The sequence below is a fragment of the Bos mutus genome, chromosome 15 (assembly GCF_027580195.1).
Source record: "Bos mutus isolate GX-2022 chromosome 15, NWIPB_WYAK_1.1, whole genome shotgun sequence".
Classification (NCBI taxonomy): domain Eukaryota; kingdom Metazoa; phylum Chordata; class Mammalia; order Artiodactyla; family Bovidae; genus Bos; species Bos mutus.
This window is the reverse complement of record NC_091631.1, coordinates 18,317,297-18,337,466: the sequence shown is the minus strand read 5'-3', so window position 1 is coordinate 18,337,466 and position 20,170 is coordinate 18,317,297. Positions and strand designations below refer to the sequence as shown.

Genomic DNA, 20,170 nt, shown 5'->3' with positions numbered 1-20,170 from the left:
GACTGATGCTGGGAGGGATTAGGGGCAGGAGGAGAAGGGGACGACAGAGGATGAAATGGCTGGATGGCATCACCAACTCGATGGACGTGAGTCTGAGTGAACTCCAGGAGTTGGTGATAGACAGGGAGGCCTGGTGTGCTGCGATTCATGGGGTCACAAAGAGTTGGACATGACTGGGCAACTGAACTGAGGCCATACCTAAGATATTCAGCAGTTCATTCTCAAATGAGTAACGCTTGAAGAGCAGCCTTGTGCAAGAAAAGCATTGTCAATTGACAAAAATTCAGACCTACAGAAAATTTGCAAGAATAGTACAAAGAATTCCTGTGTAGTTTTTCACGTGGATGCTTCAAATGTTAACACTTTTACCCCATTTGCATTTACCTTTTCCTCTCTATATCTGTGGGTTTTTTTCCCCCTGAACTTTTTGAGAGTACGTTGCAAACTTGATGTCCATATACCCCTAATTTCTCTTCCATAAAAGCAAAGGCTGTTTTGTTTTATATCTGTTTTCTGTAATCTGGAAAGTTTCTCAGTCTTTGTGTTGTTTCCTGATACTGACATTTTGAAGAATACTGCTAGTTGTTTTGTAGAATGGCCGTCAGCTTGGATGTTTGTTTTCTTGTGCTTAGAAGTAGCACAGTGAAATATATTCCTCTCAATACATCATACATGGAGTCACTGATGGCGATATAGCCCATTACTAGAGATTTTAACATTGATCACCCGGTTAACGTGACATCTGCCCGTTTCTTCTTTTTGATTAATACGTATCTTGTGGGAATGTACTTTAAAAATACGTGATTGTCAAGAACTATGAAAGGTCTTGCAAACTAACAGATTAGGAATGGCTGCTGCAGGAGACAGACTCTGAGGTAAGAGATAAAGGACTTTATTATTTCTCACTTACTGAGCAATAGTAGTAGTCAGTGGGTCAGTATTTCCTCTGTTTCCCCAGCTCAGTTCTCACAGGGTGATGCAAACAGGGCCAGGTGACTCAGGCACAAGAGGAGTTGCACTGCAGGAGTGGCACCCCAGGTTTGGAAAACTCAAATCTTTTGTAAGGGGCAGTGAACCTGCCTGACATGCGTGCAGGAGGGAGTCATTATCTTGGCGTGAAGCAACCTGCCCTTTGCTCAGGAAGACGCTATCTCTACTTTCCAAGGCTGTTCAGTATACAAATATCCTTGAGAAGAGACTCCGAAACAAAGGCATTTAGTGTCCCTGCTTACAAGACTCCGAGAAGCATGAGAGATCCATGGTGAATTGTCTCCCAAGAATAATATCCTGTTATTCTTGAAACTTTCACCATTTTTTTTTAATTTTATTGGAGTATAGTTGATTTACAGCATTGGGTTAGTTTAAGGTATACAGCAAAGTGATTCAGTTATACATATATTCATTCTTTTTCTTACCCACTAGTTTTTGCACCCATTGATAATTCTTGTTTGAATCAATTATTATGGTTGTTGCCAAGTAGTTAATTTTTAATTCCATCATTCCTTTACATTTATTGCTTTTCCCTCTTTCCTGACTAATTATCCCTTGTCGCTTACTTGTGCCCCATGGGAAAGCTTCCTAAGTAAACTACTCGAATGTAGGCCTTTTTGTAAGAATCTGCATTTAATTGGGCTCAGTCTTAAGGTACCTCAAACTCAGTGTATCTAAAATTGAATTCAGTTTTTCCTCTCTCATTTATCCTTTAAAAGAATTTTTTGGTTCACATTTAGTTACCATTTTTTCAAGTCAGAAGCATGATTGTGACACTTCCTTCATTCCTCACCAAGTTCTGTGGCTCTTATCTCCTAGTCGCCTATCACTATTGGTGATCAGCAGTGTCTCATTCCATTACTTCTGCCTTTGCTTAGACTCTGATCAGCTATTATCTGGATTATTAGGGTAGTCTTTCAACTGTTATTTCCGTTATCGTCTCTTTCCAGTTTATTGTTCACAAATTTTCCTGAGTTATCTTTCTAAAATACAAATAAGATTAAAAAAGTGCAAATATGATTATATTGATTTCCTATTTAAAACATTTCAGAGACACCTCATCACCCATAGCTTCTTAGTATGGAAGATGAAGTTCTTTGTGATTTTCTTTTTAAAGTTGTCTTTCTTCTTCTCAAGAGAATCTTTTTCTCCAGCTGCCCCTGGCAGCAAGTATGTTCTAGAGCAGAGGTTGGCAAATTTCTTAAAGGGCTTAATGGGAAATAATTTAGGCTTTACGAGTGGCATATGATCCCGGTTGCATGCATTTTTTCTCTTTTTTTAAACCTTTAAAAATATAAAAGACATTCTTAGCTTGTGGGCCATACAAAAATAGTCTGGGTGGAATTTGGCTGACTGTAATTTATGGGCCCCTGTTCTAGCCACACAAAGCCAATGTGTCATATTTTTCATTAGTCTCTTCTCTTACACGAGCTATTGGTTTGTGCTATTGGAATATCCTTCCTAAGTAGCAGACTTCTTTCCATCATCTTTCAAAATCTAGCTCAGGTTAACTTCTTAGTGAATCCTGTGTTCTTTCAGGCATAGGTTAATCATCCCCTTTTTTTGCTACCTGTGTGCACCATATATCCTTGTTACTGCCCTCATTAGTAATGTAGCTATATGTATACATGTGTTTGCCTTTTCCCAGAAGGAGCTCATTGATGAAAAAACATGCTTCATTGTTAAATCTTCCTCCTCCTAAATATTTTTACTTGAATTGAAAGAAAAATTTAAAAATTGAAAAAATGGGATGAAATAGTGTATGGCTGACTAATAAGCTAATAAAATATATCTAAAATCGTTATATATGTTCTAGCTCTTAAAATTAAAGAGGATATCCTCTTCTCTGGTACGTTTTTTTCCTTCTGTATTTAAAATTAATGTACATTTAGGCTATGAAAGTATAGAGAGTAAAAGAACCAGTTCCTGTGCAGCTGCCACCCTGGGTACAAAACCGTTCCTGCAGTTGAAGTCTCTCCTTTTCCCTTTCTTCTTGGCCTGTTATAATTTCTGTGCATGATTTTATACTTTTGCCACATACTTAATGTATCTAAAAACACAATATAGGTTTGTTTGCTATTGACTTTAAATAAATAATACATGTTTTTCTGCAACTTGTTTCTTGTTTTACATTGTTCTGGGATTTATCCATGTTGATATGTGTAATTTACATTAATTCGCTTTGCTGCATGTCTTTCATTCTAACATGCACAATTTTCCCCACGTTTTCACATCTTTGAAATTGTGATAGTATCTTAGTGTCTTAACCTTATAATTGTTTTCTTTTTGCAGTACAGAAATATATGATGATTGTGCTATAAGCCACAGTTGTGTGTTGTATGAAAAAGTCAAAACAACTATATCCATTCCTTTTCTGACGGTTGCTTCAAAATTTTGTTCCTCTGCAGCAGTGAACATTATTTTACCTGTTTTTGTTTGTTTGATTAGTGCTTTTACCTTCTTATTTTTTATTTTTTTTAAATACTAAAAATATTTTATATTGGGGTGTAGCCAGTTAACAGTGTTGTGATAGTTTGAGGTGAACAGTGAAGGGTCTCGGCCATACATAGTCATGTATCCATTCTCCCCCAGACCCCCTTCCCGTCCAGGCTGGCACATAACATTGAGCAGAGTTCCATGTGCTAAACAACAGGTTTTTGTTGGTTATCCACTTTAAATATAGCAGTGTGTACATGACCTTCCCAAAGTCCTTAACTGTCCCTTCCGCCTGGCAACCGTGAGTTAGTTTTCTGTGAGTCTCTTTCTGTTTTGTAAGTAAGTTCATTTGTATCACTTCTTTTTAGATTCCACATATAAGGGATGAGATGTGATGTTTTTCCTTCTCTGTATGACTTAACTTCTCTCAGTATGACACTCTCTGGATCCATCTATATTGCTGCAAATGGCCTTATTTCATTCTTTTTACTGACTGAGTAGTATTCCGTTGTGTGTGTGTATATGTGTGTGCATATGTATATATATACACTGCATCTTCTCTATCCCTTCCTGTAGATGGACATTTAAGTTGTTTCCGTGTCTTGGCCATTGTAAACAGTGCTGCAGTGAACACCGGGGTGCATGTATCTTTTGGGGCCATGTTTTTCACTGGATATATGTGAATTAATTAATCTCTGCGAGTTTTTTAGACATTAAAATACTCTCATAGATTATTAACTCATATATCATTTGAAATATATGTTGACAATTAGGTCAGTTAACAGGAATTCAAACTTCCGCCCAAATAATACAGTGTTTGGAAAAGGTTTTCATTTGTGGTATCATCATAATTATTTCAGGGGGTGATGTTTTAGAAAATCTATACAATAAACTAATATTAATTTTAAAGTTACATTTATGAGCTAATCCAAGATAAGATGGTTAAAGTGGCATTACAATAATAAATAGTTGTGCAGTTAATAGCTTTTTTCAGTCACTCTAAGTCAAGTTGTGTGATACTTGTCTTTAGTATTCTTCTCTATGTTTGATATCTTGTCCTTCAGCTTTAAAGATCTTAAGAAGAAGGTCCTTTTATCCCTCAATAAAATGTTGACGAATTCTCAGTTGAAACAGAAATGAAGTTCTGATATTGATTGCATGGTGTCCAGTTACAAATATCATAAGAATGTTTCTGAATGAAAATATTTTAAAAATGGAAAAAAATGGAAACCTTTTCTAAGTATATTTATGAAAACAAAGCTTTTAAGTCTGTGCATGAACCAAACTGGAACAATTTATTATTTACATGAAACTAGATTAGAAGACAGTATTGTTATCTTGAAGACTTATGTCTCATTTGATCTCTTTGTCAGACCTAATGAATCAGTCATTTGTACAAAAATTAGAGTTGTGATAAAACTAGTGTTTGCAATATCATATAAAAAAATAAGTGAAAATGTGTGAAACTGTAGAACACCTTGAGTCTATTCGTTTAACTCTGTGCTAGACTTTGTGAAGAATGCAGCAGTAGTATAAGACTCTGATAACAAAGTCTTGCAGAGATGTTGGTACATTCATGTTCACAGCAGCATTATTCACAGTAGTTGAAAGGTAGAAGCAACCCATGTATCTTTAGATGACTGAATGGATAAAAATATGGCATAAACATCAGTGGGATATTAGCTTTAAAAATAAAATTCTGACACATGCTGCAACATGGATGAACCTCGTGGACATTACGCTAAATGGAATAAGCCAGTCATCACTGACTTGATGGACGTGAGTCTCAGTGAACCCCGGGAGTTGGTGATGGACAGGGAGGCCTGGCGTGCTGCGATTCATGGGGTCGCAAAGAGTCGGATACGACTGAGCGACTGATCTGATCTCATCTGATCTGAAAAGGATAAATGTATAACTAAACTCATGGGTAGTCAGAATTGTAGATGTAGAGTATAGAATGCTGGTTGCCAGGGGCTAGTGAGAGGGGACAATGGACAGTTGTTTAATGGGTAGAATTTTAGTTCAGAAGAGGGAAAAAAGTTCTGGATATGGATGATGGTAATGGTTGCACAATAGTGGGAATAACTTTAATGCCACTGAGCTGTACACTTAAAAATGGTAAATTTTATGTTATGTATATTTTACCACAGTTTAAGGAAAAAAAATTAATGAAGTTTGAACAAGTAGAAGAAGAAAGTTGAGTAAGGAGAATGCAAGGCATTAAATATATTTTTGATAGAATATTTTAAATAAGAACCTTATTACATAGTACCATGTTTAAGTTTGGCAGAAAATGACCCAGAATTTTCATATTGGCTCAGTGGGTAAAGAATCCACCTGCAATGCAGGAGACTCAGGAGATGCGGGTTTGATTCCTGGGTCGGGAAGATCCCCTGGAGGAGGACATGGCAACCCACTCCAGTATCCTTGCCTGGAGAATCCCATGGTCAGAGGAGCCTAAGGGGTACAGTCCATTGAGTTGTGAAGAGTCAGACATGACTGAAGTGACATGAGCACGCAAGATGTTCAAAGTATTTCTATCTCTGCTCCCTCCCTCCCTTTTCAGAAGGTCTGATATTGTATAATAATATTATTATATTATAATGTATTATTATAAGAAAAAAGAAACTCTCTCTTTATGGTTAGTGGTGGTTTGGTTATCAACATTGGTTACATTGCTGTTTCAGTAATTGTAAAAGGATGTGAAGAATTTAGATAGATATCAGATGAGTCTTAAAATTTTTTTTAGAGGAATGGGAAAATAAGGCCTGTTCAAGTACCCGAGATTATTAAACCTGAGGAATGGAAGCTTAATGGTTGCTCTACCAGGAGGCTTGACTGTCCTCAGAGTGCCTGTACAGGTAGCTTCAGCTTTCAAAAGGGTAATATTCCAAAACTTCATTTCTTAGTCAGATGGTAAGAACAAATGACAGAGTTTATGAAATACAGCTGCAGAGGTGTAACCGTATGTATAGCAATGAAAAATAATAGGAAATATGTAGTAGTGAACTAAATCAGTGTTTGGAACCTAAGCAGCTTCTGGGAGTAATGACTATACTCAGTAAAATTCATGAACACCAAGGATGAGAGACGACTCTCAGGTTATGAGTTAATGTGAGGGTGGGTGGGAGAAGGGAAAGACTTAATACCTGTGGTCAGTTTGATTAGTAATTTAGAGTTCCTTTCTTGTGGTCTATTATAACAACTATTTCCAGCGTTACCCCCTCCCCCCTTTTTCTTATGTGCTGTGTAAATTATGTGACACTTCTACCTTGTGTCTTAGAAAGAATTTTCTAAAATGCTTTTCGAGATTGGTACCCCAGCGCACAGTGTTGGTGAGAGGTAATTACTTTTTCTAAGCTTCCTTTAGTTGGCCCTTGGATTAAGCTGATTGTCTGCCTTCTGGCTTGGCATGTTGGAAAAGGAAAAGTAGTGACAGCTGGATTCAGAAATTGCATTAGTTTCGTTAACATCTCCAGGTAAATTATCTGGCTTTTGGCTGTTGTCCGTGTTCAGTTTAGTCACTCAGTCGTGTCCGACTCTTTGTAACCCCATGGATTGCAGCACGCCAGGCTTCCATGCTTCCCTGTGTATCACCAGCTTCTGGAGCTTGCTCAGACTCGGGTCCATCGAGTTGATGATGCCATCCAACCGTCTCATCCTCTGTCGTCCCGTTCTCCTGCCTTCAGTCTTTCCCTGCATCAGGGTCTTTTGCAGTGAGTCAGTTCTTCACATCAGGTGGCCAAAGTATTGGAATTTTAGCTACATCATCAGTCCTTCCAATGAATATTCAGGACTGATTTCTTTTAGGATTGACTAGTTTGATCTCCTTGCAGCCCAAGGGACTCTTGAGTCTTCTCCAACACCACAGTTCAAAAGCATCAATTCTTCGGCCCTTAGCTTTTTTTATAGTCCACCTCTCACATCCATACATGACTACTGGAAAAATCACAACTTTGACTAGACTGACCTTTGTTGGCAAAGTAATGTCTCTGCTTTTTCATATGCTGTCTAGGTTGGTCATAACTTTTCTTCCAAGGAGCAAGCGTCTTTTAATTTCATGGCTGCAGTCACCGTCTGCAGTGATTTTGGAGCCCAAAAAATGAAGTCTGTCACTGTTGCCATTGTTTTCCCATCTGTTTGCCATGAAGTGATGGGACCGGATGCCATGATCTTAGTTTTCTGATTGTTGAGCTTTAAGCCAACTTTTTCACTTTCATCAAGAGGATCTCTGGTTCTTCTTGGCTTTGCTGATCTCACACGCTAGCAAAGTAATGCTCAAAATTCTCCAAGCCAGGCTTCAACAGTACGTGAACCGTAAACTTCCAGATGTTCAAGCTGGATTTAGAAAAGCCAGAGAAACCAGAGATTAGATTGCCAACATCCGGTTGGATCATATTAAAAGCAAGAGAGTTCCAGAAAAACATCTACTTCTGCTTTATTGACTGTGCCAAAGCCTTTGACTGTGTGGATCACAACAAACTGTGGAAAATTCTTAAAGAGATGGGAATACCAGACTACTTGACCTGCATCCTGAGAAATCTGTATGCAGGTCAAGAAGCAACAGTTAGAACCGGACATGGAACAACAGACTGGTTCCAAATTGGGAAAGGAGTGTGTCAAGGCTGTATATTGTCACCCTGCTTATTTAACTTATATGCAGAGTACATCATGTGAAATGCTGGGCTGGATGAAGCACAAGCTGGCATCAAGATTGCCAGGAGAAATATCAATAACCTCAGATATGCAGATGGTACCACCCTTATGGCATAAAGTTGTCCATGTAACACCTTGGTTTAACATGGCATGGATTGGCCTAGGAGGGTATATCTTTTATTCTCTAGAACTTCAACCTGATGTTTCAGACTTGAGGGCCCTGAATTGGTCAGACTTGAATTTGCCTAGGTTTTTGTACAGACTAGATCGTTGATTCTCAGATGTTTGTGTGAATCTAAATGGCCTTGGGAACTTGTACACATATAGGTACTTGAACCTCATTGCAGACTTATTGAACCAGAATCTTTCTGAAATTTTAAATATATTTTTACTGAACTTTGTATTAAGGAAAAATGTAAGCATTCAAAAGGAGACAGGATAGTATGATGACCCCTTTTTACTTACAATTAAGCTCCTTTGGTAATTTATGGCTAATCTCATTTTATCTATATCCCCATCCACTTTCTCTTCTCTATTAGTTTGAAGCATATCCCAGGTATATTATTTCATGTTGAAATTTTTTATGTATATATTTTATTAGGTTTCCAGATGATTAAAAAACTTTTGAACAGTTAATACATGTACAAAGTAAAAAATAAGGTGGTTAAAAGAACATATAAAGTAAATCTTTCTCATTGCTCCCAGTAGTCTTACTATTCTCTAAGGCAAAGCAGCCTATAACTTATTTATGTTTGTATAGATACTAATATATTTGCAAAAATATAGATATATAATTCCCCCTTTAATTAAACATATATGGTAATATCTATTGTAAAGTACACATTTTCCTAAATTTTGCCTTTTTCATATTACAATATTGGGAATCAGGTTGCAGCAGGTTAAATAGGTTGTTTTCATTCTTTTTCAAGAAGATTCTAGTTGGTCTGTGTATCAGAGTGGATGTCACTCACGCCTTTTGCATGGGTGTTTAGGTTTCCAGTGTTGTGTCTCTGCACATAGTGCTCCGTGAATACCTTGCACCATATCTGAATTGTCAGATTCTTGATCAGGGAACATCCATGCATGTGTGCTAAATCACTTCAGTCGTGTCAGAGTCTTCGTGACCCAATGGACTGTAGCCCACCAGGCTCCTCTGTCCATGGGATTATCCAGGCTCACTAGTTCCATTTAAAAAATTATTTTCCTGTCTCTCCTGTTTATGTTCATGCTTTTCTCTAAATCTATTAGTATATTTTACACGTGCTACTTTAGGAATTTTGTTTATTGACTGTCATTCTGTGTGTTTCTGTGATTGTGGGTTACAGAAGGGATTTGAAATAAGAATGGTAATGTTAAGTTATTGAAGATGAGGGTGGGGAGCTTCACAGTGTCATGTGAGCTTGATATGTTCAGAAGGAGTTATTGATGTGGCTTTGCATCATTAAAAAGATGATAAATTGGTGGAGTTTGAAAAACTCCCTTGAGTAACAGCATAGAACAGATGCCAACAAGAATTTAAGAAAATGGATGAAAAGGTTTAGATCTAGGATTTCAATTTACAATTTCTCATATATGTTGAACCATAAATCTTAATTTGTGTAATAAGTTTTTGTAGCTGATTGCTTACTAAAGCCAGGTCAACTTAAGAAAGTGGTAGTAACAAGAATTGTTTAGGAAGTTGAAAGAGGCATAAATTTATGCCTTTTACCTGAAGGGGCAGTGTATCTTCCTGTTTTTACTTCACCTTAGGTATATGACCTTGAACCAATTAACTAGTCCCTTTGGGCTTCCCAGGTGGCGATAGTGGTAAAGAACCTGCCTGCCGATGCAGGAGACATAAGAGATGCAGGTTCGATTCCTGTGTTGGGAAGATCCCCTGGAGGAGGGCATGGCAACCCACTCCAGTATTTTTGCCTGGAGAATCCCATGGATAGAGGAGCTTGGTGGGCTGAAGTCTGTAGGGTCACAGAGAGTTGGACATGACTGAAGCAACTTAGCGTGCATGCATTGAGCTTTAATTTTCTTAACAGCAAACTTGGACTACATAAAATACTGCAAATAAAGCATTTGTCAAACTGTTGCATAGTAGGTGGTAGCTCTTATTATTTTAAGTGCTGCATATATTACATATTGTAATGGCAATCTGTTGGTTATTTTATTTATTTATTTGACTGTTCTGGGTCTTAGTTGCCACATATGGGATCTAGTTCCCCAGCCAGGAACCAAACCCACATCCCCGGCATTGGGAGCAAGGAGTCTTAATCACTGGACCACCAGGAAAGTCCCATTTTTTAGAAGAATGGAAATATTTTGAAATCAATTCCCAAACAACATTTATTAAAAACCAACTTTATATTCTGAGTACTTTGTTTTAGATCTCGTGAGAAAGACTGTTTTATACACTGACAATTATAATGTCAGTCATGTCATATCATGCCTGGAGCATGAGCGGTGAGTATATGTGTTCTAGGAAAGGCTTCATCAGGAAGGTATTGTATTAGGAATTCCCTGGTGATCCAGTTGTTACGACTCAGTGTTTTCACTGCAGAGGACTGGACCAAAAAAAAAAAAAAAAAGGACAACCACTGTATCACTTTGATTTGAATGTAAAGGAATTTACTGTTAATACGTGTTCAGGGATGATGTGAAAAGGACTTTAAAGAGAACATCATGAAAATGACTTACATACTTATTTTTACAATTGGTTTTTTTTTTTTTCCCAAGGTAGTTCTTGAGCTTTAAGTTTAAGGAATATGACATTTGTGTAATATATATTTTCTGGTCTGATCATTGGTTCATAAATGATAATATTGGTAATAGAATGCTTACTTTTGCTAGATGTATACAGCTTAAGGATCTGTACATTTTCTTTTGGAGGGAAAATAGTTGGTACAGTTCCTTGGGCATATCTTAGCCATTGTAGCTTGTCAATAAATATTGATTCAATGAAGGTTCTCAACTATTTAGTCCCAACCTTTCATACAATGCACAAAATATCTGAAACACTAACTAAAATGGAGACGGTGAAAATGTTTATCTTCTCCAAGGTGAAGAAAATCTTCATGGAACTTAACTGTTTTTATAAATTATGGACTTGACTCGTTAAAAGTTTTCTTCACGAGAGTTAAAAAATTGAACTTTTGTAGCTAATGTGACCCTTTTGTTTGTTTGTTTGTTTTTGTAGGTATGGCCTCACAAGTCTTGGTCTACCCACCGTATATTTATCAAACTCAGTCAAGTGCCTTTTGTAGTGTGAAGAAACTCAGAGTAGAGCCAAGCAGTTGTGTATTCCAGGAAAGAAACTATCCACGGACCTATGTGAATGGTAGAAACGTTGGGAATTCTCATCCTCCCACGAAGGGTAGTGCTTTTCAGACAAAGATACCATTTAACAGACCTCGGGGACACAACCTTTCTTTGCAGACAAGTGCTGTTGTTATAAAAAACCCTGCGGGTGCTACAAAGGTTATAGCAGCTCAGGCGCCGCAAACTCAAGTGGAGGCACCTCAGATCGGGGCGTGGCGGCACAGGTTCAGTTTCCTAGAAGGCCCCCAGCGATGTGGATTGAAGCGCAAGAGTGAGGAGTTGGATAATCATAGCAGCGCAATGCAGATTGTCGATGAGGTGTCCATACTTCCTGCAATGTTGCAAACCAACATGGGAAATCCAGTGACAGTTGTGACAACTACCACAGGAACCAAACAGAACTGTACCACTGGAGAAGGTGACTATCAGTTAGTGCAGCATGAAGTCTTATGCTCCATGAAAAATACTTACGAAGTCCTTGATTTCCTTGGTCGAGGCACTTTTGGCCAGGTAGTCAAATGCTGGAAAAGAGGGACAAATGAAATTGTAGCAATCAAAATTTTGAAGAACCACCCTTCGTATGCACGTCAAGGTCAGATAGAAGTGAGCATATTAGCAAGGCTCAGTACTGAAAATGCTGATGAATATAACTTTGTACGAGCTTACGAATGCTTTCAGCACCGTAACCACACTTGTTTAGTCTTTGAGATGCTGGAACAAAATTTGTATGACTTTCTGAAACAAAATAAGTTCAGTCCCCTGCCACTAAAAGTCATTCGACCCATTCTTCAGCAAGTGGCTACTGCACTGAAAAAATTGAAAAGTCTTGGATTAATTCATGCAGACCTCAAACCAGAGAATATTATGTTGGTGGATCCTGTTCGACAGCCATACAGGGTTAAAGTAATAGACTTTGGGTCAGCCAGTCACGTGTCAAAGACTGTTTGTTCAACATATCTGCAATCTCGGTACTACAGGTAGGTGATAATTATTTTTTGGTTATTTGATAAGTGTTGAATTTTTGCTGAATGAAATAATTTTGTGTGTGTATGTGGTGAAAAAGACTGCTTTGGATACATAGATATCAAGATACTTTAGGCATAAAATCTGTTCAGGCAGAATAGAAATTTCTACTGCAAATTTCTGTGTTAAAGACAGTTATTTTTATTGTTAATAGAAGACCTGAAGGATTGGTAGGTGGTTAATGATGATTAAACAGAAGTCTAAATATTGAGAAAGGGTTTATAGTAAATTTTGTACATTTCTTTGGAGAAGGAAATGGCAACCCACTCCAGTACTCTTGCCTGGAGAATTCTATGGACAGAGGAGCCTGGTAGGCTGCAGTCCATGGGGTCGCACAGAGTCAGGCATGACTGAGCAACAGTCATTTTCTTGGGCATTTTTCAGTGCTTAAGAAAACTAGCTTTTTAAAGATACATCTGATATAACTGAACATTTAGAAAGTTTTAAAAATACAGAAAGTCACTTTGATTAGTAATTTTAAGATTTAAACTTACTTCCATGGCTACCACAAATGTTCAAGCTGCTCTTTTGTAACAAGTTTGATTATATTCTTTACATATATGTTTTAGGTAATGTTATTTTGATGTTTGTACTATGGTTGGAATTTAAAGAAGAAAATAATTTCCATGCAATGTCATGATTAATATAATGCTAGCCTGGAGTACAATAAATGGTCTTGAGGTTAGCTAATCATTACCAAGATTCAGAGTATCTTAAGTTTGTAAGTGTTTTTAAATTCATAGTTGTGTAATTTTGAGAAATTCTTTTCATTTCAGCTTAAATGAGTTTTATGGTCTTGGTGTATTCTGGAGCCCCACAAGCCCCAACTCAGCAGGCAAATAAAAGATCTGACAATATTGGCCATTATTAATAAGTTCATAAATAGACAAAAACATGAAGTTTATTGTTGGAAACTGTTAGAACAGGAGAAAGGAAACCCACATTTATGTCACTTGGTTGATAATTAAGTTTACTAAAATATATATTAGAAATCAGAAGTGTAGCCTAAATTACCCTTTATATTCCTAATGTTGTAATTTTTAGTCTGAGAGTACTAGGTACTGTTCTTAAAATCTTTTAGATGGCTTAAAAGGTATTGTAGTTGTAGCAGTGTCATGAATCTTAATTGATATCTCCTATAATTGGATTTATTTGACCCTCTGTGCTCCTGACCAAAAACAAATTTTTTCCCCCAATTTAATGTAACACAAGATTAACTTTTAGTTAATTTTTCTCTGGAAAAATTACTTTAATATCTGATATAACAGCATGAGAGGAATAGCATTTCCCCTTTCCCTTGTGTTCTGTGGATTCTGTCTTTTTATGAGTTTTGAGCAGTCAGCTAGCATATTATATAAACCCCCCAGCTCCAGCTGCTTGGGCTCTATATTTAGTTCACTTGTTAGTAAATGACTTCATTATATTTGGGTCCTGCATTATTCGGCATATCAGATTTAGTTATGTGTAATACCTTGACTCCTTTTCTTTATTTGAAATCTTTTCTTTTGGATGAGAGTAAAAAAAGAGCTTTATTTTTATACTTGAGATGATCTGTTTATTAAATGTTTCAAGAGAGTAAAAGAAATCCTTTAAAAAGCAGTCTAAAATACTAAATATTTTATGATATTGGTTTTTAACATTAGGCTTTTGCACAAATAGCCTCTTTTGGGAATGGAAAAATAAGGTATGAATAATTGCTGAGTACAGCTAGTAGTTTCTAATTTGTTTTTATACATAAATTTCTAGTAAATAATTTACCTGAATTTCAGAAGCTATATAGGTGCTGGACTTACAGTGTTTAGAGTTTAAACAAAAAAAGTTTCTTAATTATAAAAAGATGTGTTATTTAGCATTTTGGTTGTTGTTACGTGGATAAAATTTAAAAATGGAGTTTCTGTTAGTTGGATTCAAGGTTAAAAGAGTTAGGAAATATTATGGTAAATTAGTGAAAATGTAATGTAGTCCTTAATCAGGTACTGTTTTAATGTTTTGTATAATTTTGCATAAAAATAGCAGGTAACCATTATTTTTCAGCATTGGTGTGTACTTTATCAATTTTACCTTGCTTTGACTGAGTTTACTTATAAACCTGATGAGGCAATAAGCAAAAGTGTCTCATACTTGATTTTTTACTCTTTGTTTAAAATATATTGTACTTAAAAAATGAAAGCAGGAAGTGGCAACTTACCAAATTAAATATTTTTGAACCAATCACAGTGGGAACACGTAGCCCAAGTTCCAAAGTAAACGATTTGTGTTTAAACACAGGTTCATGTGTTACTGTTTCTTTGAACCGCGCAGCACAGAAACATAGTAGGGATATCTTAAAATAGACAGAGGACGGTGGCCAGAAATTGTTGACTGCTATAGATGGTGAGGCTGTCTAGCTCTTGTAGTGATATAAGCCAGAAGTACATGCTAAGGGCATTGATTTGCTCAAGGTCAGCATGTTCTAAATTCAGCTGCTTGAGTATGGTTTCTGTCAAGAACACGTAGGGCTCCTCAATGCATAAAAGGTTTTAGCAGCAGAAGGGGCTGTATTTATGAGGTGTGGTGGCAACATTCAGGTCATAAATATCTTTTTCTTCTTTTTTTAAATACAGAATTTTAGCCTGTGGTTCTGAGTCATTTCAGAACATAGACAGGAAAGTGGGCTGGAAAGTAACCTGTATAGCGGTTGTATTCTTTGCTACTTGACTGAATAATTTAGCATTAATTTTTAGCATTAGTGGTTGTTGAAGTAAATGCTGCTTTTTTGGCATATAATAGTTGACAAAGAGATATGTAAGGTAAAAAAAACAATTCAGGCTTACCAGCTTTTGTTTAGCTTGTTCCTAACCCCTCATGCCTTTTTTAAACCCCAAGTATCAAAGACAGTTTCTGTAACAAAATTAAAACACACAGGATGACCTATTAATAAAATAACCAGTATTTTATATAGGGTACTTTTTTCAAGTGCTTTTAAATAAAATTCCTAGTTTGTTTTTCCTATCTCAATTTCTGTGTTCTTAGATAAAACGCTTGGTGGAATTCCTGTTTAAAAAGTAGAAAACAGGCTTATACAAGTGAGACAGGTCCAAGTTCACCGTGCAAGCTTATCAGAATTTTTGTTGAGCCCTTTCTGTATGCTTGTGCTAGATGCTAGGGATACAGAGGTGGTAAAAACAGTTTCCTCATTTAATGCAGGAGAAAAAATAGTTTGTGTCAAGAAGTTCTAGGGCAGAACCCTGTGTAGGGTGTTTTGGGAACCCAGAGGAGAGCACTGCCTAATCCGAGAGTTTAGAGAGGGATCTGGGGAGAGATGACTCTTGACTTGAATGAGCCTTCAAAGGAGAGAAGGGGTTGTAGTCAATTAGTCTTTTTTTCTTTTTGGCTTGTGGGATTTTAGTTCCCTGACCAGGGACTGAACCTGGGCCATAGCAGTGAAAGCTCTGAGTCTTAACCATTGGACCTCCAGGGAATCCCAAGGATGGACTAGTCTTAAGGAGCGTTCTCTGTCCCACAGCCACCCTTACCTAAGAGCTCAATATTGGCTGAAATTGCTGGTAGCTTCTTGTCTGTATCAAAGAACTTGTTTTGTTTGGGAATCTTTATTAGACAAACATAAAGTTGTCATTTGGGTTTAGTTTTAACAGATGTTTTAATAGACGATTCCAAAAGTCTATAATGTGATTTTCAATGCCATAGATTGTGGTCACAGACATAAATTACTCCATATATTAGGCCTTCAAATAAAAATTTTGACAGCGCTCTTAAAAGTTTTTTTTTTTTAAACAGCTTTATTGAGCTATAATTCCGATACTATTAATTTTATCCATTTAAAGTGCACATTCATTGTCCCTTAGTATGTTCACAGTTGTGCACCATCACCGCACTTTTAGAACATTTTCTTTACCCCCTAAGAACCCCCGCTCCTGCTCCCTAGCATGCTTTAGGCATCTTTCCCCGATCTTCCCACCCTTCTAGCCCTAGGCAACCAAAAATCTACTTTCTGTCTCTACAGATTTGCATATTCCAAACATCTCATATGAATGTAATCATACAATATGTTGTTCTTTTTAACTGGCTTTTTCCGCCCACTTAGCATAATGTTTTCAAGATTCATCTATATTGTAGCAGGTATCAGCACTTCATTTTTTTGTTGTTGACAAATAATTCCATTTATAGATATACCACATTTTATATATCCATTCATCAGCTGGTGGAGGCCTCAGTGAAAAGATAATGTGAATAGAAAACTCTAATCTGGCCCATGTTTAAGTCTTTCATTCAAAATACTTAGTGCCTATAAAGTGTAAAGTATTTCCTGGGTGCCGGTTATTCATTGAGGAGCAAAAATAAAGACCCTACTATTATGATGCTTACAATCTAATGTGTAGATAACCAGAAAAGTAAAGTATTCTAATTGGAAAAGAACAGGGAGAGAGACTAACAAGATAAACTTATTTTTTTGTTTTGTCTTAATTATTTTAGGCAATAAAAAGTTGCAAAAATTGTGAGAAGAATTTTTTTTATGCCCTTGATAAGTGTTTCAAATTTACCACCCCGGTTTCATCCTCATTCTTTTTCTATGTGCGTCATACACAGATACACATGTACATTTGTTGTTACAGTGTTTGAGAGCAAGTTTTAGATGTAAAACCCCTTTGCCTCTAAATACTTAACGATGTATAAGAGGTTGTGTGTATTCCTAAACCTAAGGACATCCTCTTGCATAACCCCAGTGCAATAATCAGAATCATTGTTGGTTGACATCAGTATTATTGATTTGATGAACTGAACTGCTCAATACTATTTGGTTTAAGGGAATTAAAATCAATTCAGCACTAGTAGCTTTACAGACTTAATTCAGATTTTACCAGTTGTCATGTTTTGCCGTATATACACAATAGAATACTACTTAGCCATAAAAGAGAATGAAACTTTGCCATTTGCAATAATATGGATGTACTTGGAGGGTATAATGCTAAGTGAAATAAGTCAGTCAGAGAAAAACAAATACTGTATGATAACGTATGAAATCTAAAAAATAAAACAAACTAGTGAGTGTAACAAAAGAGAAACAGATAGATCTAGAGAACAAACTAGTTCTCATTGGGGAGAGGAAAGAGGAGAGAGGAGAAGCAAGATAAGGGTAAGGAGTTAAGAGGCACAAACTATGACATATAAAATAAATAAGATACAAGCATATATTGTAAAACACAGGGAATATAGTTAATATTCTATAACAACTGTAAATGGAGTATAACCTTTAAAAATTGTGAATCACTGTGTTGTACTTATATACTAAAACTTACATACTTAAGTATATATGTGCTTATATACTTAAAACATACACTATTGTATTTCAACTATATGACGCTTTTGAAGAGTACAGACCAGTTATTTTGTACAATGTTGTCAGTTTGAGTTTGTCAAACATGTTGATGTTTTCAGGTTAAGTATTTTAGCTTATAGAAATGATGCTTTGTCCTCAAATATTGGGAGGCATATGCTGTCAGTTTGTCTCATTACTAGTAATGCTAACTTTGATCACTTGATTGAGGGGGTGACTGCCAGATTTTTCCCCCATAAGGTTTATTTTTGTATCTTGTGATACTTTGAGACTATTCACAGTCGCTGTTTCTTATCTTAATTTCACAGGCCAGTTTTAGCGTCCATTGATGAATATGGCCTTTAACAGTTATTAACTTAGGGGCTGCAAAAATGATGACTTTCAGGCTCTATCATTTAAGGAATTCTCCTATGAGGAAGAGCTTTCTTTTACTCTGTTTGTTGTTGTATAGACTTACAGGTTCATATGCAGTGGGTTGGAATTCATTACTTGTCATTTGCTTTACTGCACAGTTGTCCTGAATTGTCTAGCAAGAGCCTTTTAATTTTTTAAAAATTTAATTCCTTTATTTATTTTTGGCTGTGCTGGGTCTTCGTTGCTGTGTGAGCTTTCTCTAGTTGGGGTGAGCGGGGGCTGCTCTCCAGCTGTGGTGCACCCGGCTTCTCATTGCGGTGGCTTTTCTTGTTGCAGAGCATGGGGTCCAGAGCACAGGTTCCGCACTTGCAGCACACAGGCTTAGTTGCTCTGCAGCATGTGGGATCTTCTGGATCAGGGATTGAACCCGGGTCTCCTGCATTGGCAGGTGGATTCTTTACTGCTGAGCCACCAGGGAAGCCCTAGGAAGAGCCTTTTGAAGTTTGCTCTTGTGTACCTTTGACATGGCCCCCTCCTTCCTTGAGAGCTTACTTGCTGGCGTCTCGAGCTGTTCCAGGTTTACTCTGTACTTTTCTTGTTCCATACTTTGTATTGGCTATTTTTCTACAGGACTCTGGTTCCTTTTGTTGGAGATGATAGTAAAGCAGTGAATTCATACTGACATGTTTATTTCCGTCACCTCAGAGTTCATTCTCTCCTTCTTCCTTTATTTATGATCTCTTCTCTTATATCGAGAAACTTGGCTCTCATTATCCACAGTGTTACTTATTTGCTCAATTTCAGAATACACTTCAAGTAGTTTTGGAATTGCTAACCCATATCACTGCTAATTTACTAACAAGAATGCACATTTATTTATAATTTTTATTCTTAGCCTTAGACTTGGAGAATGTGTTCAAAGTACTATATTCCAAAGTTAATTAGGTTAGTTCTTCCTCAGCCCCCTTCCCCCATCTTCAATGTGATTGTTTTTTATTTGAAATATAATTAAGTTCATTTCATTATATTCCATTTTGGGTCCTCTGTGTTCTTATTTATTAGACCATATGAAATATTAAAATAGTTAATGTTACTTAGTATATATGACTTGTGAGGTTGATACTTTATATATTTGCACATTAATAGGTTTTAAAGTAAGTTTTATGATACTCTTGGTATATAGGTATGATATTAGTTTATAAGATAACAATACATAATACATGTGCTAAGTAACATAGTTAGGTATTGGTGGGCTGCCATCTACGGGGTCACACAGAGTCGGACACAACTGAAGCGACTTAGCAGCACCAGCAGCAGGACAAAATTATTTTGTAAAAGCTTGGTCACAGAGTGAGTTTGTTAATTCTGTTGATTATAGATGTAAAATATGTAATAAATGTAATGCCATATAAACAGCTGATCGGTATTTTATGTCAGATTGGAATGACTATATTCTAGAACTGCATATAACTGTTAGTTATTCACAGGTTAAAATGAAAACTTTTGTGATGGTTTATAAAATTAAGTTGAATGAAAGTCTTCAATATTAGTTTTTCCTCTTGTGCTACATAGCTTTGTTTCAGAGGTGTGTGTAGTCTCATGGATGTACTGTAATAGACTGTGATGACATCATGGATTAGATGTCAGTCCTGACCACACACACCTCAGGATGCATGTGCCTATTTGTTTCTGAGTCTTTAGCATTTTGCTGTGAATGGAATTCAGCTCCCGGGATGTTATTAGCAGAGTGCCTGCTGCCACAGAAGAGTACCAGTTCAGTGGCCAGTGAATAATTTAGGCATCAGTTGGTGTGGTGAGATTGTGTTACTTAGGAGAGAATCTAATACATGTGCTAAACTTTGACATTAAAAAGAACAAATGTGTTTTTTCCTTTTTTGAGAGAACAGTGAATTACAGAAAGTTTTAGATTTATTTATCTAAAACCAGTGTACTAATTAAAATTTTTTTGATTTAATGTTTTAAAAATTATATTAGTTATGGATGCTCTGTCAGAAAAAAATTCAATAATAGAGAAGGCCAAGAAGCAAAACAGGAACAATTTCCCCCTTT

At 36.6% G+C, this 20,170-nt stretch overlaps 1 protein-coding gene across 4 annotated transcripts in view; it reads left to right on the top strand.

The window, feature by feature from the left end:
* HIPK3 (homeodomain interacting protein kinase 3) overlaps positions 1-20,170 on the top strand; it is an 83,638-nt gene that overhangs the window by 15,017 nt on the left and 48,451 nt on the right. For all 4 annotated transcript variants that reach the window (XM_070383582.1, XM_070383583.1, XM_070383581.1 and 1 more), the window contains exon 2: positions 11,267-12,365. In XM_070383582.1, the coding sequence (XP_070239683.1) occupies positions 11,269-12,365 (1,097 nt within the window). In that variant the 5' untranslated portion in view covers positions 11,267-11,268. The remainder of the gene's footprint in view (positions 1-11,266; positions 12,366-20,170) is intronic.